This window comes from Nicotiana attenuata, chromosome 11 (assembly GCF_001879085.1).
Source record: "Nicotiana attenuata strain UT chromosome 11, NIATTr2, whole genome shotgun sequence".
NCBI classification, from domain to species: Eukaryota; Viridiplantae; Streptophyta; class Magnoliopsida; order Solanales; family Solanaceae; genus Nicotiana; species Nicotiana attenuata.
The window spans coordinates 38,019,585-38,044,866 of record NC_031999.1 but is presented as its reverse complement, the minus strand read 5'-3'; the positions used below and the strand labels follow the sequence as shown (position 1 = coordinate 38,044,866).

At 36.1% G+C, this 25,282-nt stretch overlaps 2 protein-coding genes and 1 pseudogene across 2 annotated transcripts; all 3 read left to right on the top strand.

The window, feature by feature from the left end:
• Positions 5,140–12,809, top strand: LOC109234820 (annotated as a pseudogene).
• Positions 13,778–17,157, top strand: LOC109234362 (receptor-like protein 12). The gene has a single exon (XM_019400329.1). It carries the CDS (start codon positions 13,833–13,835, stop codon positions 16,887–16,889), a length of 3,057 nt encoding a protein of 1,018 aa, XP_019255874.1. The 5' UTR covers positions 13,778–13,832; the 3' UTR covers positions 16,890–17,157.
• LOC109234361 (probable LRR receptor-like serine/threonine-protein kinase At4g36180) lies at positions 21,822–25,223 on the top strand. The gene has a single exon (XM_019400328.1). It carries the CDS (start codon positions 21,858–21,860, stop codon positions 24,927–24,929), a length of 3,072 nt encoding a protein of 1,023 aa, XP_019255873.1. The 5' UTR covers positions 21,822–21,857; the 3' UTR covers positions 24,930–25,223.

Sequence of the window (25,282 nt, the reverse complement as noted above, 5' to 3'; positions counted from 1 at the left end):
GACACCTCTCGTAGACCAAGAAAGCTACTTATCTTTTTAAAAAGACTTTCTGGCTTTTTTCTCCTTTTTTATTTGTTATCTTATTTCAAGAAACTAAAAAGTATCTAAATACATTACTCTGTTATAAAATATAATTATAGTGGAGTCCATAACCACCAAATGAGTAATACCCACTACTCTTCTCCATTATCTCCATAACTCCCACTACTCCAATACTTATGGAGTTATGGTACCTTCCCATGATCTTCCACGTTTAATGGCATATTTATGGAATTCTTTTGGTATACCTCTATATAGTACTATAAATAAAGGATGAGAAGTCATTTTGTAACACACTTGAATATATGAAAGAAATAAGAATCTCTCATCAATTGCTCCCTACATTCTTGTCTATTTTCTTGTTTTATATTATTAGTTTGAGCTAAATTTTTTAACACAATTAAATAAGGAGAACATTTAACAAAATCAAAGATGAAAATACCTGTGAGCACGTGATTTTTGCCGCGCTTAAATTACTCCTATAGAATTCATTAAAATTAGAATTCTCTTTTAGTATTTGAATTTTTAGGGATTAATTGCATGATTTTGTGTTTTGTTTGCATTTTATGTGCATTTTTAGGTGTCATAAAAAATGGAAAATTACAAAATAACATACTTGCATTTAGGATCTAATTCTAGATTTTTAGATTAATTAACATAATTGAAAATAGGAAAAAAATAATTAAAAATAGCCCTTTATACTGTTTTACTTCCAATTTTTGATTTTTTCTTAAGTTTCCTTTTAAAATTAGGATTTGTTTAATTTTGGGAATTAATTAGTTTAACTTTAGAATTAAATCAGGTCTTGTCTATTTTTGATTTTGTGCTTAATAAAATCTAAAAAATTAGGAAGAAAAGAAGAAAATAAATAAAAGAGATTGAGAATTTTAAAAAGGGGTCAAATAGGCTGGCCAATTTCGGGCCATTTTCGTGCAAATGTCACGGCCCAAGACCCCTTCCAAACCGTTCTCCAACCAGCCCAATCCACAAAGCCACCCAGTCCACCCTTTTTTTAAAATCGAAACGACGTCGTTTCCTTTCCATCAATCTAGGCCGTCGAGGATACTAGATCCAACGGTCAGGAACTAGGCAAATCTTGATATAAATATGTCCTAACACTACCCCACCCCCCTAGTCCGTCTCTCTCTAACCCCACTCACCTCAGAGACGTTCCTCGCTGGCTCCGCCTGAAACCACCGCCGAAAATCGCCCCACGGCGGCGGTGATCATCCAAACCCTTCCCAAACTTACACCCCCACACTATCTCGACCCCTCCATTCCAAATACAACCCTGTTTTCCTTCAAATCCCAATCAAAACCCCCAAATCCTTGAAATCCTAGGCACCGCCACCACCGTGCATGGCGGTGCCGCCTCCAAATCACCTCAAAATAACACCCTATGAACTCCACAACCCCCTCACCACGAATCCTCATCCCGTTTCTTTCAAACATTTCTGGAGCTTCTCGAAAATCAAATCAAAGAACTGAGCTTTGCTTCTAAATGCATAATTCAACGGGTTAGGGAGGTTTTTAGACGGTCTTGAACCCTGCTCAGCTGTTTTCACAAGATTGAAGCCTAATCCGGTCAAGAATCAAAAGTTTTCTTCTCTTCGAGTGGTCCGCACAGTTTTAGGTATTTCTTCATTTTTCTTTTGCTAGTTTTTCTCACTTCCCTTTTTATTCTTTGTTTCCATATGATTCTTCTTCTTTTTCTAGACTTCTATTTTTACAGTGTTCATAAATTCTTATTTTTCTTATGGTTAGTTTTAAAGAGATTTTAGGATAATTAGCTATCACCAATAGTTTGTTTAGCCGTTTAGTGTTTAGCTTTGTTAATTGAATTGAATCGCTTCTGTTTTGTATTATTTTTCGATTTTGGTTTGTTTTTGTGCTCCCCAGTCCTTTAGAAATTGCTTGTTCTGTTTTAATTTCTAATGAGTTTTTATTAATTCAGTAGTTTAGCTAATTTCAATTTGTTATTCTGTTTATCATCCCACTGTTTTTAGGATATTAGTGTCTCACTGAGTTTAAGGTCTAGCTTGGATTATTTAGGTTGATTAGTTTAATTGTTAGGATCTCTATTAGTTTCTTTGGATATAGCTGAAATTTCTAGCATTGGTGGTTAATTGACCATGGTCTTTTGATTAAGCTTAAGAGGATTTGGGTTAGTTAGTATAAGGTAGTAAATTTAGTTTGCATATAAAGTTAATATAGGTATCTTACTTAAGAAACCTGTTAGTGATTGAAGCTAGAACACCCTAGACTCTTCTAGAAGAGAGTTGTAGTTATAGTTTTGAAAACCTAGTGCAGTAACTTGAGAAATAAGTCAGAAAATAAGGGACCAATTGGGTAAAACTGAAAAATAAAAGAGGGGAAAAATGGGTGAGTGAGATCTAGAAGCTTCCCCCTGAAATTTGCATATAAAAGGCAGTACACCTGCCTTCTTTCACAAGTTTTGAACCCTAAAAAAAAATTCCAAAAAAGCTCCAGCTCTGAAAAATCCCCCCCCCCCCCAAAACCCTCCACCAATTCAAATCTCTGAAGTTTGAAATTCAAAATTCAAAAGCAAACAACGGAAGTTCAATCCCTGTTCTTCACAAAAAAAAATTCAACAAAATATAACAAAAACTCCAAAAACAACACTGTTCGATTGTAATTTTAGATCAACTTCAGAGTTCTAGCATCCTACTTCAAATTTTCAGTTTACATAAGGTTCAAGGTGGTTTGAATTTCCTAGTTCTGTTCAGTAGTTGAGGTTTGAAGCTCCTGGGTTGATCTCAAGCTGAAATTGGTCTGTTCAGTCAATTTTTGGGTCTGTTAGCTGGTTTTTCATTGCTGGATTCCAAGCTGAAACTGTTGTTGCTGTCCTTTGCTATTTGAAATTGTGATTAGCTCACACTGCTGCTGATCTCTCCTTTTCCTTGTTGTATCTCAAATTCCAGGTACACATCTTAAAGCTGATCTGATGTAGCTTCAAGCCAAAAATTGGAATAAACTTGATGTTTGATCTTTGCTGAAGCTGTATTGTTTCATTAGTCCACTATACTTTGAGTAGTTGCATAATTTGGTAGTTATATTCATTGTATTTTTTAAAATAAACGAAAGATGGACTGTACTGGACTGTATAATTAGGATTACTTCTAAATTGTTTTGGAATGTTGATTTGTAGTAGACTGTTGATAGTCATCAGTCTAGTATAATTTTGTTTGATGATTTGTAGTGGACTGTTGATAGTCATTAGTCTAGAATATTAGTAACAACATAACTGTAGAAATTGATTCTATATCCTTATTCATAGTTAATAACTGACACTCGAATAGTTGTGAGTAGCAAAGAAATGCCAGCATTAGTGCGAATTGATTTAGACTTGTTAGTTTACTAGTAGGAAATTGAATTTAACTTGGACTGCATACTCGTTAGTATAAAGTCAGTGTATATACATCCATGTCATTCAGTCACTCTCGTCATTTAATATAGCTAAGTAGTTAGTTTGTGTGTTAAAATAAATTTCAGAATAATCAGATTTTTTCTATGCTAATTGATGGATTAAGATTTGCTGAAACCATTTCAACTTTTCGAACTAGAATGACAGATGCTAGTAAATGAATAAATGGAATTGCAGTCAGTTAATATTTCCAAATCAACATGTTGTGGTGTAAGTCAATTGGTATCAAATTTGGGGCTCTTTGGGAGCCCAACAGCTTACTCCTTAGTTGAATAAGGAATTGGGCCTATAACGTTATAACAGGCCCAGTATGCTGAATCAGCTAACCTGAGGTCCAACGCAAGCTGCCTTTCATAAGCGGATGTTTTCACACGCCTGGGCCAAATCTGCAAGGCCCAAAATGCTGAGGCTGGAATCCATTTTAAGTTCATCAAGATTAATTTTGTAACTGGGGTTTCGGGCTCTCTAGTTAAGTAGCATGCTCGAACTAAGAGGTCTTCCTCTTGTTCGAGTGTGGACTTGAACTGGAGGCCCAAATTCCCTGATTACTCTTAATAATGGCCATTGATAATGTTAATTAATTAGGCCCTTTTAGAGACTAGACAAATTAAATAGAAAATCGTAGTTTGCTTTAGGTTGGCCTTTAACTGATAAAATGAGGTGCGCCACGCCAAATGAAACCCATACATTGCGTGGCCCTCTTTAAATGCTTATACTAAAATAATTAGAATTCGGGACGTGCCGTTTAGCGAATTTCACGGCCTCCCGCAAAGTTAATAACACGTTAGTCGCTTTAGGCGCGCTTTTTAATAATTTTACCTTCCTAAATACGGGTGTGCATTTCATGCGACCCAAATCCAAATCCCAAAACGTTGGATAAAAATGTGTCGAGGATCCGGGCGCATTTCATGTGACGTGATCCAAAAATATGTTTTTAAACGACGTTCACTTTCTTAAATTTTTTAACTAAAAGCGGTAAATAATTCTAAAATTGCACTGTAGGATGACATATTTATTTTAGGTACACCAGAGGACATACGAGTTACATATTGCTGATTTTGTTGATCTTACATACAAAAAGTATAGTGTCTAAATTCATTGCTCAACAAAACCTTTCATTTCTATAACTCATAAACTTACCTTTTCATTTTCTGGTCTTTGCAAACTATATTAGGCTGGTTAGCTGAGGAAAAGGATAGTGTGGTGTTGCAGCATCCCTGTTTATCTCCTTTAGTTGTTGTTCAGCCCTAGTACTACAACGTTGTTGCTAGGGCTGAACAATTGCGAAGGAGATAAAACTGATGGAGGAACCGGTCAAGTTGGTGTCCAATGCTTTATTTCTAATTTGTCTTTGTCCAATTAATCGATAGGTGTTCGGTATTTGTTTCTTTGTTTCAAATCTTTTTTGTGTGGAGTAAATGATTCTATTGAAGAAGGGAAGCCTTAGAAGAATGGTAAAGTTGTCTCCGTGACTCGTAGGTAACTGGTTCGAACCGTGGAAGCAGCCACTAATGATTGCATTAGGTTAGGTTCCCGAATCCTGCATATGAACGTGGTATGCCTTGTGCGCTGGACTGCCCTTTAAATGATTATAGAGAAGAGAGAAGTTTAGATCCTTCTTGAGTAGTTTAAACGAGGTTTCGCATTACTCCATTATGACATTGTTGTTTAGCATCAAATGTAACAGCAGAATTGGTAATGTTATGTGTCTCAATAATTTTTCTTGTTCAGCCAATGCTTGTTTTGCTCCAGGATTGACAGGTAACTCAATCCCTCTCTACTTGAGTATCAGCAGTTGAATTAAAGTACTTGGAACTTAGCTTAGTGTGAATGATATTGGTAGAAGTCAAATACCAACATTCACTGGCAACCTTAAGAGACAAGAGCACCTGAAATTTTCATCTTAGGGATGTAAATGGGACAGGGAGAGGCAGGGCAGGGAAAGCCATAACCAGCTAAAAGTTTTACCTGCCTGGCCCTCCCGTTATGCATCTTTCATGTTTTTACCCTACCTCACCTTACCCTTTTATATAAAGAATGATAAGTCTAGGTAAAAAACTTAGCAGAATAAGATTTATGAATCTTTGTTCATGTTAAAGTTAGATGATAATATTGTATGTTTACATGGATATTTGACGTCAGTTGCGTAGGCAATATTTTTCATAAGCGTTGTTAGCATTTGAAGAAATGAACAAAGGAATAAATAACTATAATGACAAACGTTGTCACGTGACACTGCTTGGGAAAGGGTGTGTCCGCCCCTGTTTGTCGTCGTTAGCTTCTATACCTTTCCTATTGAGAAAGTACAGTCATTAGCCTTATTAGTGTTTTAATACTGTAATCACACTTGCATTTTATCAACTCTTTTCTGAATTGGTGTGACAAGTTTTATTCGGATTACAAAAAATTATGAAATGAAAAGGTCCAGTGGACTCTCTTCCTGCTTTTAGATGGGCAAAAAAAAACGAAAAAGAAAAAAAAGATCAATAATTAAAGAAAAAAGGAAGGTATAAACTCTATCTATATCTGCGTATACAATTTCAACATCTTTGACCTTGGAGTTTACTCCACAGCCACAAGGGTACTCTTCTATCTATCTGTATTTTTGACTTTAGAAAAAATTCTAAGGAAGACTTGGAAATTTCTTAAAATCCAAAAATAATACTCCACTATAGCATGATTGGTTACTTACTTTTTTTTTCCAGCTCTTAAAGCATGTTTCTTAGACAGTTGATTTCTTTTTATTCTACTTGACTGTGGCTAGTCCTCAAGTCTTGAATACATTTATTGAAAATTGCTTAATAAATACATTTCACAAATGAGGGTAGAGTTGACTTTGTTTCAAAATGTATATATAAAGGAGTGGACACTCCTTTTTCCTCACAATCAAGTCCTCATTTGCTACTTGCATATGCTCTTTCACAAACAAGCAAAAAAAAAAGGATACTAAAGAACACTACAAACCAATTTATTTGCTTCTGATTTGTCTATCAACTATCCTGCATCAAACCTTAGCTTTTGGATCAACACCAAGTGTAAAAGTTTTGTGCATAAAAAAGGAGAGGGAAGCTCTTCTTGAGTTCAAACGAGGTCTCATAGTAGAAAATAATCTGCTTTCTTCATGGAAAAATGATGAAGATAATGACGAATGTTGTTCTTGGAGGGGTGTGGAATGCAGTAACACAACAGGCCATATACTCGTCCTCAATCTTCGTGGGAGTATTGAATCCAATCCTGATGGTACTAAGGATCTCACATTGAGAGGTAACATTAGTTCTTCATTGGTTAAGTTGCAGTATTTGAAGTACTTGGACCTTAGTTTAAATGATTTTGGTGGCCAATACCAAGATTTATTGGATACTTCAAAAGACTAGAGTACTTAAATCTCTCATATAGTTACAATCCTTTCACTGGTCTAATTCCCCCTCAGTTCCAAAATCTTACCTACTTAAGGGCTCTTGATCTTGGTGGCAATTCTTTAACATGCAAATACCTTGAGTGGCTTCCTCATCTAATGTATTTGGAGTACTTAGTGAAAAAAATAAAGTTGATTTTTTGGAAAAATATAGAATTCTCTAGAATGTCCTAGTGTAGTATCCTTGATATTTATCTAGTAGACATATTCAGATGTTCTAGAATGTTGTGGGAAGATAAGACATCTAGATATTCTAGAGTGTTGTTAGAAGATAAGGTTGCTAGAATCTTCTTTGTACATTATCTAGAATCATATCTAGAATCATCCATAGGCTAGTATAAATAAGGGGTGTCTTGTTCAATTGTAACGAAGCCAAAATCAAGAAAGCCTTCTTTCCTAAACAAAGTTCTCCTCTCCAAAACTTTTCTTCTCTTTTTCAAGCTTCCTCTTCTTTAGTTGAATTCTCTAATATTATTTAACGATCTTGGGCTAGCAGAAGGTTTCCAAATAATACTCTTCTTCTGCTATTCTTTACATGGTATCAGAGCCATAAGACGGCTTCTGGATTTCAAGGTCGGGTTAGTGGTTGATTCAACTGGTTTCTCTAAATGGATTTGGGTGGTCGTGCTAATGGATTGGGAATTGAGTTATTGAACTAGTCCAACTACAAAGTATGGAAAACTTGTATGGATACCTTGTTGGTGAGGATTTGTGGGAAGTTGTCAATGGGAGTAACACAAGTTCTCCTGATGAAGCACCGGAAAATAGCAATGCGCGTAAGAAGTTGAAGCAGATTAATGCTAAGGCGGAGTTTATCCTAAAGAGGTCTATCTCTCCTAATTTATTTGATCATATTATAAGGTGTAAATCAGCTCATGAAATACGGAGGACCTTCGATCGACTGTTCAACAAGAAGGATGAAGCTCAGCTACAGATTTTGGAGAATGAGTTAGCTAGCACCACTCAAGGTAATCTCTCTATCGCCGAGTATTTCTTGAAGGTTAAAAACCCGTGTTCCGAAATTTCTCTATTGAATCCGGACGAGGCTATCTCTGAAGCACGAATAAGAAGAATCATTATTCGTGGTTTAAAGCCAGAATATATTCCATTTGTTACATCCATTCAAGGATGTGATAAACAACCATCTTTGGAAGAATTTGAGAATTTGCTGTCGTCACAAGCTACTAGCCAAACAGATGGCTGGTGTATCTATCAAAGAAGGGGAAGGAAATGCTCTTGTCGCCGATAAGAGAAACTATAAAGGAAAATCAAGAGATAGCATGCATTTTCAATCCTCAAGTGGTTCAAGCTCGCCAGGAAAGAAGGTGCAGTCTTCCGGTAACGGTAAAAAGCTTTTAAAATGTTACCGTTGTGGCAAAGTCGGGCATATAAAAAGATATTGTCGAGTCAAGGAGAGCAATATGGCTCAAACCAAGAAAGTTGCTGAAGAAGAAGAAAAAGAAGAAGACTGGGGAAAGTGTTTCGTAGCGGATACTCGAGCAATAAATGCCATAGCTTCCATAAATTTTGAAAGAGACTGGATCGTGGATTCAGGATGTGGGCACCATCTCACTGGAGATCAATCCAAATTTTCTACTTTTCACGAATACAACGGACATGATGTCATTGTTACAACAGATAATACAGTCCATAATGTGGAGAAGGAAGGCACTATTGTGATCAACGAGAAGCAAAAAGACACTATCACCCTCAACAGTGTCTCTCATGTTCCAGGTATGAAGAAAAATCTATTTTCAGTTGCAAATGCTGTAGATGCTGGAAACTATTTGCTATTTGGCCCACGTGATGTGAGGTTCATCCGAAATATCAAGGTGCTCAAGGCATATATCGTTCACTCAGGTAAGAGAGTTAATGATTTATATGTCTTATCTGCCTCTAATTCATATATTGAGAAGATGAGTAGCAATGATAATACACATCTTTGGCATGCTAGACTTGGACATCTAAGTATGGATAAATTAAGAGCCATGGTAAAGTTGAATCTAGTAAAAGGTTTGCCTAACTTAAAAAATTTTGGTGGAGGAGGGATTTGTGAAGGATGTCAATATGGAAAGGCACATCGTCTTCCATTCGACAGATCCTTGTCAAGGTGTAATGCCCCACTAGAACTTATTCACAGTGACTTGATGGGGCCAACGAGAACTCCTTCATTTTCAGGCTATTCTTATATGTTAATTTTCATTGATGATTTTACTAGATTCACGTGGGTTTATTTTGTAAAGCACAAGTCAGAAGTAAGTTTGTGGAATTCAAAGAAACAGTTGAAGGTGAACTCGATTCCAGAATAAGGCGGCTGCGAACTGATAATGGCGGTGAGTTCACGTCAGATGAGTTTCTCTCCTTTTGTCGTCAGCATGGCATTAAAAGAGAGCTGACATGCGCTGATACGCCACAACAAAATGGAGTGGCTGAAAGGAAGATCCGACACTTAACCGAGACATGTAAGAGTTGGCTTCATGCCAAGAATCTACCTAGAGCCTTGTGGGCTGAAGGTATGAAATGTGCAGCGTATGTGATTAACAAGATGCCGCTTTCTCCAAACAATATGAAGTCTCCCTATGAATTAATGTTTGGAGAAAAGCCTAGTGTTAAACACCTCTGAGTTTTTGGCTCTATTTGTTATGTTCACATTTCGGATTCTCAACGGAGCAAGTTAGATGCCAAGACAAGGAAATGCATCTTTATCGGATATGATGAAAGAAAAAAAGGATGAAAGTGCATGGATCCTAAAACTCATCTCTTTGTTGTTTCAAGGGATGTCATATTCGATTAAGTCTCGTTGTATTATGGAGTTGCGCAAGAAAGGGCAGGTTATAGACCCTTGAACCCTGAAGCATCAAATCTGCCCATCACGAGTACTTCCTTAGATAATGCAGTAATGGAGGAGCTAAGAGAAAGGGGGAGCCCGAGAACTCAAAGAAATGAAACTCAGCAAGGAGACGATTCAAGTGGTTTAGGAAGACCAAAAAGAACTATTATAAAGCCAGCTCGTTTCAGAGATGAAAATTTCGTCAGCACATACTCATGTCTCTTTGCAGGACCAACTGAAGAACCTTCAGTTTTTGGGGAAGCAAGAGGAGCCAGAAAAATAGTGCTGAGATCTTCACCAAGACACGTCCTAAAGCATCGGTTGAGTTCTTCCGCGACAAGCGTGGGGTAGCTTCCAAAAAATCACTTTAAGGGGGTGTGTGAAAAAAACAAAGTTGATTTTTTGGAAAAATATAGAATTCTCTAGAATGTCCTAGTATAGTATCCTTGATATTTATCTAGTAGACATATCTAGATGTTCTAGAATGTTGTGGGAAGATAAGACATATCTAGATATTCTAGAGTGTTGTTAGAAGATAAGGTTGCTAGAATCTTCTTTGTACATTATCTAGAATTATCCATAGGCTAGTATAAATAAGGGGTGTCTTGTTCAATTGTAACGAAGCCAAAATCAAGAAAACCTTCTTTCCTAAACAAAGTTCTTATCTCCAACACTTTTGTTCTCTTTTTCAAGCTTACTCTTCTTTAGTTGAATCCTCTAATATTATTTAATGATCTTGGGCTAGCAGAATATTTCCAAATAATACTCTTATTCTGCTATTCTTTACAAGATTTGAGTGCATCCAATGTGCAAGCTACAAATTGGTTACATCAGGTTATCAAGCTACCTAGTTTGAGGGAATTACATTTATCTTCCTGTCAAATCCCCATAATCAATCCTTCATCATTTGTATCCGCAAATATTTCCTCCTCTGGTCTTTCCGTCGTTGACATCTCCTATAATGGGTTTTCATCTCCTGCAATAAATAGTTGGTTATTTAACTTCACTAGTCTTACTAGCCTAGATCTTTCGGGCAACGATTTAGGTCAAATTTCTAGTGCCTTTGGGTACTTGAAATCTTTGGAACATCTTAGGCTGTATGGAAGTGGTATTCAAGGTGGGATACCAAAGTCTGTTGAGAATTTAAGTCATTTATGCTCTCTTGATGCTAGATCCAATAACTTAAGTCAACCATTTTCTGAGTTGCTTAATATCTTGTTAGGAGTAATAGATCACTTGAACTTTTGTCTTTTGAGGACAATGCACTCACTGGTTCATTGATTAATCTTACTAGATTTTCATCCTTGAGGGAATTGAGGCTACAAAACAATTTGCTAAATGGCATTTTCCATGAAAGCTTTAGACAAATTTCCAGTCTTGAATATCTTGATTTGTCTAATAACCAAATGACAGGGCCATTACCAGACTTGGCATTATTTCCGTCTCTGAGAGAGTTGCGTCTCGGGGGTAATCATTTTAATGGGAAGATGTTACAAGGTTTAGGGCAACTTTCCAAGCTCAAAATCTTGGATGTCTCTTTCAATAGACTGCAAGGCTTACCGGAAAGTTTAGGGAAGCTTTTCAACCTTGAAAGTTTTGATGCTCCTTGTAATTTGTTAGAAGGTACAATCTCTGAATCCCATCTTTCCAACTTTTGCAACCTGAAAAGTTTAAATTTGACTTCCAACCCCTTGACTTGGAATGTTAGCCTTGATTGGGTTCCATGTTTTCAACTACAAGTTATCGGCCTTTCATCTTGTAATCTTGGGCCTCTTTTTCCAAAATGGCTTCAAACTCAAAATAGCTACTCAGTTCTGGATATCTCTCTTAATAGTATCTCGGACACAACGCCTAGTTGGTTTTCAAAGTTGCCTCCCATGTTATCATATTTGAATCTCTCTTACAACCAAATCAGTGGAAAGATACAAGACTTGTCAGCCAATAATCTTGGTTCCTTTGTCTTAGATTTCAGTTATAACAATTTTTCAGGGCCCTTACCAATATTTCCTAAATTTGTTTATGATTTGCATATTAACAACAATCAGTTTTCTGGATCACTTAACTCCATATGTAAACTTCGTTCAGCCACAATCCTTGACTTGTCAGAAAATCTCTTGTCCGGAGAGATTCCTGATTGTTGGAGCCTCATGCCTGTTCCAATGATCCTTAATGTAGCCAATAACCGTATATCTGGAAGCATTCCATACTCTTTGTGTTCTTCAACGGCCTTGAGCTCTCTATATGTGCGTAAGAACAATTTAAGTGGAGAGTTCCCCGCCTCTTTGAAGAATTGCCAAGGTTTGAAAGTCTTGGATTTGGGAAGAAATACATTTAGTGGAAAAATCCCAGAATGGATAGGGACTAAGTTACCTTATTTGGGCATTCTGAGCCTTCGATTCAACAAATTCTCTGGGAGCATTCCTCCAAGTCTATGTCAGCTTCAATCTATTCAAATACTGGACCTTTCTGGCAACCATTTATCTGGAACAATTCCACAATGTTTCAGCAATTTCACCTCACTGCAACTTTTGCAAGATGGTTCAAGTGTGAGCTATGACTTCGATCCTTATGTTCCTCGAGTTGGTGTATTGTACCATGGCAATGCATTAGTCCAGTGGAAAAACAAAGAGTCAGAGTACCAGAGTACCATGGCAATGCTAATTTGACGTTTCTTAGTGTGTTGGACTTGTCAAATAACAACTTCTCAGGGAGAATACCATCAAGCACTCAATTGCAAGGTTTTGATTCCTCAACTTATAGTGGGAATATTCAGCTATGTGGCCGTCCTCTTCCACAGTGTCCTACATTTGCTCCTCCTAATCCTCAAGTTGGTTATGACAGCAATGCTAGTACTTCTCAAGAAAATGACGATGAGTTTCTATCTAAAGAGTTTTATATATCGATGGCTTTGGGTTTTGTTATTTGTTATTGCATTTTGGGGAGTTTTAGGCTCTTTGTTCTTCAACAATTCATGGAGCACAGCATATTTCAAGTGGTTAAATGTACATTAGAAGTTGCTCCATCTTTGAGTTTGTATTCTACTCATAGTCAAGAGATAACCTTCATCTTTTTACTTGAAAGTTGCTTTGCTTTTAATGTTATTGCTATATATCAATAGCTATGGGTGGCTTGCAATTAAGAGCAGCTTCTTTCTAGTAGAACCACTATGATATTTAGATCCCAAATTCATATTTTTCTAAGCTAGCATAAGCTTTCAAGCATAAGAAAATAATTGGAGCCATCTCCAGTAACAAGAAGAATTTACCACTGCAGCAAACACATGAAAAAACAAGAACTTAGTTCTTCCTCCAAAGCAGCAAGAATAAAGTTAATAGAATTTAGGAATGAGAGAATCAGACAGTTGAGTGCACACATTTTGTGTTAAAAAAATTCTAGTAATACTACTAGATTACTCGTCTTGATGTACAAGCTATGTTACTCCGACATAGCAGTTTAGGTGCTGCACCTGTGTCGACACAATACTAGTATGGGTGTGGGTATGGAATCCGTACCGGATCTGGTCAAACATTTTTGGGTACTTCGAATTTACATCTCGAAGGATTTGACCTCTAGATCCGTACCCGTGTCGGACGCCCGCACCCGTGTCCTAGCAACTTAGTGTATAAGTGTAAGTTTCAAAAGGTGAAAATTTTGACAACCTTTCAACTTTTCAGAGAACCAAAATTGAGCCCTTCTGACTTAGTATTTTGGCAAAAAAGTCAAATATTCCGTCTTCTTTGACTACATGATCTTGTTTGTGCTACTAGTCAAAGTGCAAGAAAATTGGATGTAAAGAATAATTTTTGTTAAATCTTTTTCTTCCCAAAGTGGGGTCACTTGTCTTTGATGTCAAACTTAAGTTGGTTGTATAATTAAAATCTGTAAAATTTATTGCTAGCAAGTCTTTTTCTTATATTTTTAGTTGGGTCTGAAAAGAACTTAAAATCTTGGATAGTCAAGCATTGTGTTTCCTAATTAGTCAAATACAAGTGTAGACAAATGACTTTGAAAGTTGTCATTGACTAGGAAAATAGATGCATACAAGAACCATTAATGTTAGTTGAACTTTGTTGTTTCATGCTCATAGCTTCAATTAAAAAACAATGGATAAAAGGAAATATCCAAGATTAGATAATTTCCTTGTTACTTGGTCTTTACTGTTCTTACAGACAGCTTTTGGATTAACTTCAAGAGAAGTTAACAAAATCATGTGTATAGAAAAGGAGAGAGATGCTCTTCTTGAGTTCAAAAGAGGCCTTATTGATGATTTTGATCGATTATCAACATGGGGTGATGAAGAAGATAAAAAAGATTGCTGTAAATGGAAGGGTATTGAATGTGACAAAAGAAGTGGTCATGTAACTGTTCTTGATCTTCACAGTGAGGTTTCATGTCCAGGCCATGCTTGTTTTGCTCCAATATTGACAGGTAAACTCGGTCCTTCTCTACTTGAGTTGCAGCATCTGAATTACTTGGACCTCAGTCTAAATGGATTTGACAGAAGTGAAATACCAAGATTCATATCCTCTCTTAAGAGACTAGAGTATCTGAACCTCTCATCATCAGATTTTTCTGGTGTAATTCCTACACAGTTAATGAATTTAACTTCTTTGAGGATTCTTGATCTTGGGAACAATAATCAACTAATAGTAAAGGACCTTGGGTGGCTTTCTCATCTGTCCTCCCTAGAGTTCTTGCGTCTAGGTGGTAACGACTTCCAAGCAAGCAATTGGTTTCAAGAGATAACTAAGGTACCTTCACTGAAAGAACTCGACTTGAATGTTTGTGGTCTCTCTAAATTCGTTCCATCTCGAGCTGATTTAGCCAATTCTTCTTTGATCTCTCTTTCTGTTCTTCATTTATGTTGTAATGAGTTTTCTTCTTCAGCTGAATATAGCTGGTTATTCAATTTTAGCACAAGCTTAACTAGCATAGACCTCTCCAATAATCAGCTGGACGGTCCAATTGATGATCGCTTTGGGAGTTTGATGTATCTAGAGCATCTTAATCTTGCTGATCAATTTAATCATAAAGGTGGGGTTCCCAGTTCTTTTGGGAATTTGACACGTTTACGTTATCTGGACATATCTAACACTCGGACATACCAATGGCTTCCTGAGTTGTTCCACAGGTTATCAGGCAGTAGGAAAACACTTGAGGTTTTGGGGTTGAACGACAACTCAATGTTTGGTTCATTGGTTAATGTCACAAGATTTTCAGCCTTAAAGAGATTATACCTGCAGCACAATGTGCTGAATGGTTTTTTCACGGAAAGATTTGGACAAGTTTCGAGTCTCGAGTATCTAGACTTGTCTGATAACCAAATGAGAGGGCCGTTACCAGATTTAGCATTGTTTCCATCATTGAGAGAGTTGCATCTTGGATCTAATCAATTTCAAGGGAGGATACCACAAGGTATTGGAAAACTTTCACAGCTTAGAATTTTGGACGTCTCGTCCAATAGACTGGAAGGATTACCAGAAAGTATGGGACAACTATCAAACTTGGAAAGTCTTGATGCCTCTTACAATGTCCTGAAGGGTACAATCACTGAGTCCCACCTTTCAAACCTCTCCAGTTTAGTGGATTTGGACTTATCGTTCAACTCGTTGGCTTTGAAGACGAGCTTTGATTGGCTTCCTCCTTTTCAGCTTCAATTTATAAACCTTCCATCTTGCAATTTGGGACCTTCTTTCCCCAAGTGGCTCCAAAGTCAAAACAACTATACTGTTCTTGATATCTCTCTTGCAAATCTATCAGATGCGCTACCAAGTTGGTTCTCTGATCTTCCTCTCAATTTAAAGATTCTGAATCTCTCTAACAACCATATCAGTGGAAGAGTTTCTGAGTTGATAGTGAATAAACAAGACTACATGGTTATAGATTTAAGTTCCAACAACTTTTCAGGACCTTTGCCACAAGTTCCTACCAATGTGCGAATATTTTACCTACATAAAAATAAGTTTTCCGGATCCACTTCTTCCATTTGTAAAAGTACAACAGGAGCTGCCACTTCCCTTGACTTGTCACACAACCAATTTTCAGGAGAACTTCCTGATTGTTGGATGAATATGAGTAATCTGGTTGTTCTTAATCTAGCCTATAATAATTTCTCTGGAAAACTTCCACAGTCATTAGGTTCCTTGGAAAGTTTGAAGGCATTATACATACGCCAGAACAGTTTTAGCGGGATGTTGCCTTCTTTCTCACAATGTCAATTATTGCAAATCTTGGATTTTGGAGGGAATAAGTTGACAGGAAGAATCCCAGCATGGATAGGTACTGATCTACTCAACTTGCGTATTCTAAGCCTACGGTTCAACAAATTCTATGGCAGCATACCATCAATTATCTGTCAGCTTCAATTTCTTCAGATACTTGACCTTTCAGCAAATGGATTAACTGGGAAAATTCCACAGTGCTTCAATAATTTTACCTTACTGCATCAAGAAAATGGTTCTGGTGAGTCGATGAATTTTTCAGTCCAATATGACTATATTCCTCGTTCATACTTGTACATAGGCAATTTATTGGTTCAATGGAAAAACCAGGAGGCCGAGTACAAGAATCCTTTATTATATCTGAAGACTATTGATCTTTCAAGTAATAAATTGGTCGGAGGTATTCCTAAAGAGATAGCTGAAATGAGAGGATTGAAATCTTTGAACCTTTCAAGAAATGATCTGAATGGAAGTATCAGTGAAGGAATAGGTCAAATGAAGATGTTGGAGTCACTTGACTTGTCAAGAAACCAGCTTTCTGGTATGATTCCTAAAGGCCTTGCTAATTTGACTTTTCTTAGTGTGTTGGACTTGTCAAAAAACCGCTTATCAGGAAGAATTCCATCAAGCACTCAACTCCAAAGTTTTGAGAGATCATCCTATAGTGGTAACGCCCAACTCTGCGGTCCTCCTCTTCAAGAATGTCTCGGATATGCTCCCCCTAGCCCACGTATCGATCATAGCAGTAACATGAATCCCCAAGAACCTGATGATGATGGTGAGGATTTTCCATCTCTAGAGTTTTATATATCCATGGTGTTGGGTTTCTTTGTTGCATTTTGGGGATTCTTGGGCTGTTTAATTGTCAACCATTCTTGGAGGAATGCCTACTTCACATTCTTAATGGACACGAAGAATTGGCTCGCTATGATCTCATAATCGTAATGTTCCAATGTACCTGTTTACTTTCAAGAGGTAACTTGATTTTCTATTCTCTTGTTGTGGTGTCTATGAGTAAATCTCTTGTTGTTGGATTTCTAATGTTTCATTTCTGAATAGAGAATGCTGAAGTACTAGAAATTGAGTAGTGCTGAACTGTAGAAGTGGTAGACAGCATTTTCGATTTCACTCTAATCATAGGCATTTTGGCAAAATTGTGACCAGCGTCCAGCTATAATACCATATTCCACCAATCATATTGGTTTGACGAGCTTCCTATTCACGACAAATTTAGTATACAGAAATTAATAACTGCAATCATCACAAGACAAATGTAAAGAGAAATTATTTTATCAATATAACATGCGAGCACAACTCTGTGTATCTCTTGAATCTTGTCCATAATTTGTATATACCGCCTTTTTCTAGGATGACTGAGTTGTACATGTCTTATCAGTGTTTAGTTGTTGCTGCTCCATTTACTAGAAAGTCTCCTAAGTTGGGATATCCATCTTCTTGTTGGTCCAGCTTCAGTCCTTCTAGATGAAAAACTTCATGCAATTTTGATGTAAAATAAGAACTACTGCTTCTGAAGAAGTGTCATCATTTATCATATAAATTATGTGTCAAATTCCAATTATATAATCTGTCTCTTCCTCATGAATTTATCTTGAATCGAGATCTTTTGGCTCAACTTTATCCCAGTTTGCCGAGGGAGCAACCCCATTTTTCACCTTGAATTGGTCAACCACATTTGTTTGATGTGACTTCAAGTTCTACCTGTAGTACTCAGCAGAAGTTGTAATTGAGATACAAACAAGGGTGTCTGATATATCAAGGATATTTTTTTAGTTGAGATGTTATAGTAAACGAATTGGTGCTTAATCTATTTCATTGCTGATCTACATGTGACTTGGATTGGGTCAGGACTCTTCTGTATCCTACTTTGATATCAAGTACAAAATATTAAATGTAATTAACTGAATCGCGGGTTCAAACAGCCTCTTACAATAGACTCTTGTGGCCCGGTACTTCCCCGGACCCTTGCATAGCAAAGTGCTAAACAGAGCTTAGTGTGAATTTTTTCATGATTTCGCCTACCCCTCTCTTGCCCCGTCCTCAAGGGCGGAGCTACCAATGCCAATGGATGATCAGTTGAACACCTTTCATCGCAAAATCTTGACTTTGGCTTTGAGATGCCCTGCCATATCAAGAATGACAATTCTCGAAGAAACAAAAGCAGAATAAGATTTATGGATCTTTTTTCAAATTAAAATTAAGTGACAATGTTGTATGTTTACATGATATTTGTGGTCCTTAGCTTCTATAGTTTTCTGTATAGCGAGTACAAACTTTGACCCCTTCATCTTATTATAATATGGTTATATAAATTTGTTATCTTAGACTACTTATATTGGATGGAAAAACTTCAGATATCACATTACACCATTGATAGATCTTTGTCAACACCTATTTAATGTCTGGGGTGACCAGAAGATTTGTGATGATAAGTTTCTCTCATTTTCCTATATTTATTAAGTAGTATTTTGGTATAAAACTCAAGTAGCCCGTCTTCTTTGACTCACTCTCCAGTCTCCAGTACTACTACTTGCTTATGCTTATTAGTCGAAGCGGGAGAAAATCAGATGTAATAAATCACTTCTCTTTTGATCTTTTTCTTCTTATGTCAAATATTTAATAAAATCTCTAGTAAGAGTCTTTTTTAATCTTTAAATCCAAATTTAGCCACTTTTCATGTAAAGATAAATCTAAACGAAAGCATTGCTCAAAATTCGGAAAATATTCTATCATAATATACTGGAGTTCGAATTTTTTACATGTGAACTTCCAGCATAATATACTAGAGTTCTAGCATAATATGCTGGAAGTTCATACGCATGTGCTTTAATCTCCAGTATATTATGCTGGAACTTTCTGTGTGCTGGAGTTCCAACATAATATGCTGGAAGTTCATAAACAGGTGCACAAATTTCCAGTATATTATGCTGGAACTTTTCGTGTTGCAGCAAAATGGTGAGCATTTTTCAATGACATTACAGATGCTGGCTATTTTTCAATTATCAGTCCGAAAACTGGCTAGCCCGTACTATTTTCACCTTACAACTTGAATAGCCAAGCATTAAATTTCCTAGTAAGACATATACATACATTTCCTCGCATATTCTTGAAAGTTAGTCTAGGAGATAGATGCATGTTAGTGTGATGCATTAGAGTGTGTATATTTATTATATATAATAAGCTAAAGATTTGGAAAAAAAACACATAACATTCAGTTGCTTCTAATTGCCTTTAGTAAAGAACAATGGGCAAAATGAAGTAAAAATAGCACCAACTAGCCAGTTTTCGGATGGATCATTCTAAAATAGCCAGCGTTCGCAAAGTTATTGAAAAATAGCCACTATTTTGCTGCAACAAAGAAAGTTCAAGCATAATATATTGGAGATTGGAGCACCCGTGCATGAACTTCCAACATATTATGCTAGACTAGTATATTATAGTGGAACTACAGTATATTATATTGGAACTCCACTATAATATACTGGAGTTCCAGTATACTTATGCTGGAGTTCCAGTATATTATACTGGAATCCTAGGTATATTATGATAGAGTATTTTTTGGATTTTGAACAGTATTTTCGTTCAGATTTATCTTTATATGAAAAGTAGCTAAATTTCGATTACTTATAAAACTATGACTATTTTTGAATGACCACTTGTAAATCTGGCTATTTTTGAGTTTCTCAATGTCCAAGTTTAGCTCATTTCCTTGTTGCTTTGTCTTTACTGCTCCTACTTGCTGACAAATTAGCCTAAGACTTGATGTTAAAAACTTTACCAAATATGACTGTTACAAGAAAAAGATTCGAGATACTTTCAAAACTAGAATACGAACCTATTAGTTTTGGTTCAAATCCTCTATTTGTTTTAAAAGATTTAATGAATACGTATAAATTATTAATTTAGAAGTTAGTAACTTAAAAGGACTAGAAATTTGAATCATAAGCTTCAAATTTTGACTCGATTCTATAGGAAAAATTAGGTGGATTAGTCACTTTTTGGGCCTACTATCATCGTTTAGCCATATTTTTAATTGTAATGGCAAAGTAGACGCTAGTTTGATTAAATTGACGCTTTCGCCCCCAACTAAAACGCGAAACACAACTCTAGCAATCGGTCCTAAAGCAACGTTTTGAATTCTATCTTATTGTAGCTTAGTTGAGTCGCAAAGATATTGCCATTATTATTCTTTTATATGCTCGTAGAGGAGAGTTCAATTATTTTCAACAAGTATATTACGAACTCCAAGCACGACAAAATTATTATTGTTGTACAAAAATTTATGAGGGTGATTTGGTCTAATAATTGATCAAGATATATTTTATTGTATCATTCCAATGAACGAGTTGAAGTTGTTACTATATCTATCTAACAATCTCTTTCTCTATTATGTATATAAAGGTAAGGTGATACCTTTCATAGGCAAAAAATCTACTTACTTTTTCTAGATTTTTTTGGCTTTTTCTCCTTATTTTTTTTATTTTCTGTTCACTTTTACTTGTCCAATATACTAAAAGTACATTTTCATTTTTACTTGTCCACTTTAGCAAATCAAGAGAAAGATAATTCTTTTTCCTTATTTTACCCTTATCATTAACAACTCATTCCCCAATTTATTTCCCAAGAATTTATGAAATGCTATCATTACTAGCAGTTATATAGTAAATTAAGAAATTTACCTTTTAACATTAATTAACAATATAATTGATCATATTAACCTTAGTTTATTCATTGAAAATACAATAAATACTTTTAGGCTCTTTACTCTAAGGGCAACTTTGGGAAAAAATAGTTAATTCTTTGTTGATATTTTAAAAAAATCAAATATTATGGACCATAAAAAATGACAAAAAATTACTTAAAGTGTACTGGAGGGAGTATTATTTTAGGTACACCAAAGGACTTATGAGTTACATAATGCTGATTCAGAAGTGAACATAGCACGGGCTAGCCAGTTCTTGAACTGGTAATTGAAAAATAGCTGGCGTTTGCAAAGTTAATGAAAACTAGCCACTATTTTGTTGCAACACGGAAAGTTTCAGCATAATATATGCTGGAAATCCATACACGAAAAGTTCCAGCATAATATACTGGAGATTGGAGCACTTGTGTATGAACGTCTAACATATTAAGCTGGAACTCTAGTATATTGTGCTGGAATATTTTCTGGATTTTGGACAGTATTTTAATTCTTTTTCTTTTATCGTTGATTCATTTATTAGTATCTTCCAATTCCACTGCCTCTCTCATTTTCCTTTTCTTATTAGTATAAAACTCAAGTAGCCCGTCTTCTTGGACTCAATCTCCAGTACTACTACTTGCTTATGCTTACTAGTCAAAATGAGATGTAATCAATTTCTCTTTTGATCTTTTTCTTCTCAAGGTGGGGCCACTTGTTTCTTATGTCAACTATTTAATAAAATCTGTAGTATACTTTATTCCTGAATAGTCTTTGTTTAATCTTTTAATTGGTTTTGAAGACAACTTACTACTTCCCATTCACTTTTACTTGTCAAATATTTAAATTTTCCCTTTTACTTGTCCAATGAGAAAAATAATTTATTTTTTCTGTTTTGTCCTTAACATTAATTATTTATTTCAAATCATTTTTCAAAATATATTAAGACTATACATCAATTAATATGGATATTATGGTAAAATATACACTGTATTTATTATTTCTTAAGGTGTAAAAAATTTAAAGTGGACAAACAAAAATGAACGGAGGAAGTCAAACATTAAATTTCCTAGCAAGACACATACATACATTTCCTAGCACATTCTTGAAACTTGTCTAGGAAATATATATATATATATAAAAGCTAAAGATTTTTAAAGAAAAAAAAGCACACATAACATTTAGTTGTTTCTTGCTTGTAGCAAAGAACAATGGGCAAAAGAAAATATCCAAGTTTAGCTTACTTCCTTTTACTGCTCCTACAAGCACCTTTTGTATTAACTTCAACACAAGTTAACAAGACTGTGTGTATAGAAAAGGAGAGAGATGCCCTTCTTGAGTTCAAAAGAGACCTTAATGATTATTTTGGTCAATTATCAACATGGGGTGATAAAAAAGAATGCTGCAAATGGAAAGGTATTGAATGTAACAAAACAACTGGTCATGTAATTGTTCTTGATCTTCATAATGCCTTTACTTGTTCTGCTAGTGCTTGTTTTGCTCCAAGATTGACAGGTAAACTTAGTCCTTCTCTACTTGAGTTGGAGTATTTGAATTTCTTGGACCTTAGTATGAATGAATTTGAAAGAAGTGAAATACCAAGATTCATATGCTCCTTTAAGAGACTAGAGTACTTGAACCTCTCATCTTCCTTTTTTTCTGGTTTAATTCCTACACAGTTCAAGAATCTAACTTCATTGAGGATTCTTGATCTTGGATATAATAATCTTATAGTAAAGGACCTTAGATGGCTTTCTCATCTCACTTCTCTAGAGTTATTGAGTCTAGGTGGTAGTGACTTCCAAGTAAAGAATTGGTTTCAAAAGATAACTAAGCTCCCTTTATTGAAAGAACTTGACTTGAGTCTTTGTGGACTCTCTAAATTAGTTCCATCTCCTGCTGAAATAGCCAATTCTTCTTTGATCTCTCTTTCTGTTCTTCATTTATGTTGTAATGAGTTTTCTTCTTCAGCTAAATATAGCTGGTTATTCAATTTTAGCACAAGCTTAACTAGCATAGACCTCTCCAATAATCAGCTCGACGGTCAAATTGATGATCGATTTGGGAACTTGATGTATCTTGAACATCTTAATCTTGCAAATGAGCTTAATCTTAAAGGTGGGATTCCAAGTTCTTTTGGCAATTTGACACGTTTACGTTATCTGGACATGTCTAACACTCGGACATACCAATGGCTTCCTGAGTTGTTTCTCAGGTTATCAGGCAGTAGGAAAACACTTGAGGTTTTGGGGTTGAATGACAACTCAATGTTTGGTTCATTGGTTAATGTCACAAGATTTTCAGCCTTAAAAAGATTATACCTGCAGAAAAATGTTCTGAATGGTTTTTTCATGGAAAGATTTGGACAAGTTTCGAGCCTTGAGTATCTAGACTTGTCTGATAACCAAATGAGAGGGCCATTACCAGATTTAGCATTGTTTCCATCATTGAGAGAGTTGCATCTCGGATCTAATCACTTCAATGGGAGGATACCACAAGGTATTGGAAAACTTTCACAGCTTAAAATTTTGGACGTCTCGTCCAATAGGCTGGAAGGATTACCAGAAAGCATGGGGCAACTATCGAACCTGGAAAGTTTTGATGCCTCTTACAATGTCCTGAAGGGTACAATCACTGAGTCCCACCTTTCAAACCTCTCCAGTTTAGTGGATTTGGACTTATCGTTCAACTCGTTGGCTTTGAAGACGAGCTTCGGTTGGCTTCCTCCTTTTCAGCTTCAAGTTATAAGCCTTCCATCTTGCAATTTGGGACCTTCTTTCCCCAAGTGGCTTCAAAGTCAAAACAACTATACTGTTCTTGATATCTCTCTTGCAAATATTTCAGACACGCTTCCAAGTTGGTTCTCAGGTTTACCTCCCGATATAAAGATTTTGAATCTCTCCAACAACCAAATCAGTGGAAGAGTGTCTGACTTAATAGAGAATACATATGATTACATGGTTATAGATTTAAGCTCTAACAACTTTTCAGGACCTTTGCCATTAGTTCCGACCAATGTGCAAATATTTTACCTGCACAAAAATCAGTTTTTCGGATCCATCTCTTCCATTTGTAAGAGTACAACAGGAGCCACTTCCCTTGACCTATCACACAACCAATTCTCAGGAGAGCTTCCTGATTGTTGGATGAATGCGACTAATCTAGCTGTTCTTAATCTAGCCTATAACAATTTCTCTGGAAAACTTCCAGAGTCATTAGGCTCCTTGACAAATTTAAAGGCGTTATACATGCGCCAGAACAGTTTTAGTGGAATGTTGCCTTCTTTTTCACAATGTCAGTCGTTGCAAATCTTGGATCTTGGAGGGAATAAGCTGACAGGAAGAATCCCAGCATGGATAGGGATTGACCTACTCAACTTGCGCATTCTAAGCCTGCGGATCAACAAATTCTATGGCAGCATTCCATCGATCATTTGTCAGCTTCAGTTTCTTCAGATACTGGACCTTTCAGCAAATGGATTATCTGGGAAAATTCCACAATGCTTCAATAATTTTACCTTACTGCATCAAGAAAATGGTTTGGGTGAGCCAATGGGATTTGAAGTTCAAGGTTTCTATGGCAAATATCCTCGACCCTACTCGTACCTAGGCAATTTATTGGTTCAATGGAAAAACCAGGAGGCTGAGTACAAGAATCCTTTAACATATCTGAAGACTATTGATCTTTCAAGTAACAAGTTGGTTGGAGGTATCCCTAAAGAAATCGCTGAAATGAGAGGATTGAAATCTTTGAACCTTTCAAGAAATGATCTGAATGGAAGTATCATTGAAGGAATAGGTCAAATGATGATGTTGGAGTCACTTGACATGTCAAGAAACCAGCTTTCCGGTGTGATTCCTAAAGGCCTTGCTAACTTGACTTTTATTGGTGTATTGGACTTGTCAAACAACCACTTATCAGGGAGAATTCCATCAAGCACTCAACTCCAAACTTTTGAGACATCATCCTACAGTGGTAACGCTCAACTCTGCGGTCCTCCTCTTCAAGAATGTCCCGGATATGCTCCTCCTAGTCCCCATATTGATCATAGTAGCAACATGAATCCTCAAGAACATGGTGAGGATGTGGAGTTTCCATCTATGGAGTTTTATATATCAATGGTGTTTGGTTTCTTTCTTGCATTTTGGGGAATCTTGGGCTGTTTAATTGTCAACCCTTCTTGGAGGAATGCCTATTTCACATTCTTAGCGGACATGGTGAGTTGGCTTGATATGATATCAAGAATCTGTTGTTCAAGACTGAAGGGAAAGCTGAGGGCCTGATAACTGTAAAGTTTCTATGTACTAGTTTACTTTCAAGAGGTAACTTGTTTTCTGTATTTTTTTCCTCCATTTCCTACTCTTGTTGTGATTTTGAAGCTACCCAAATACTGAAATTTGTGAATGTTGACTAGAATAATGTTAGTGATAGAATTCTACGACAAAATTTTGGGTGTTTTTGAACGGAAACAGAAGTGATCCTTGATACAGACGACAAAGTCATATCGTCCCAAATGAATCAAAATGTACCAAAGTTTAGCAGTGAAAAATGTTCCCTTTGATAGTTATTATATTTGGCACTGTCAGATGAACAACAATGAAAGAAGAAAACAGAAAGAGCAGAGCTGATTTTGGAT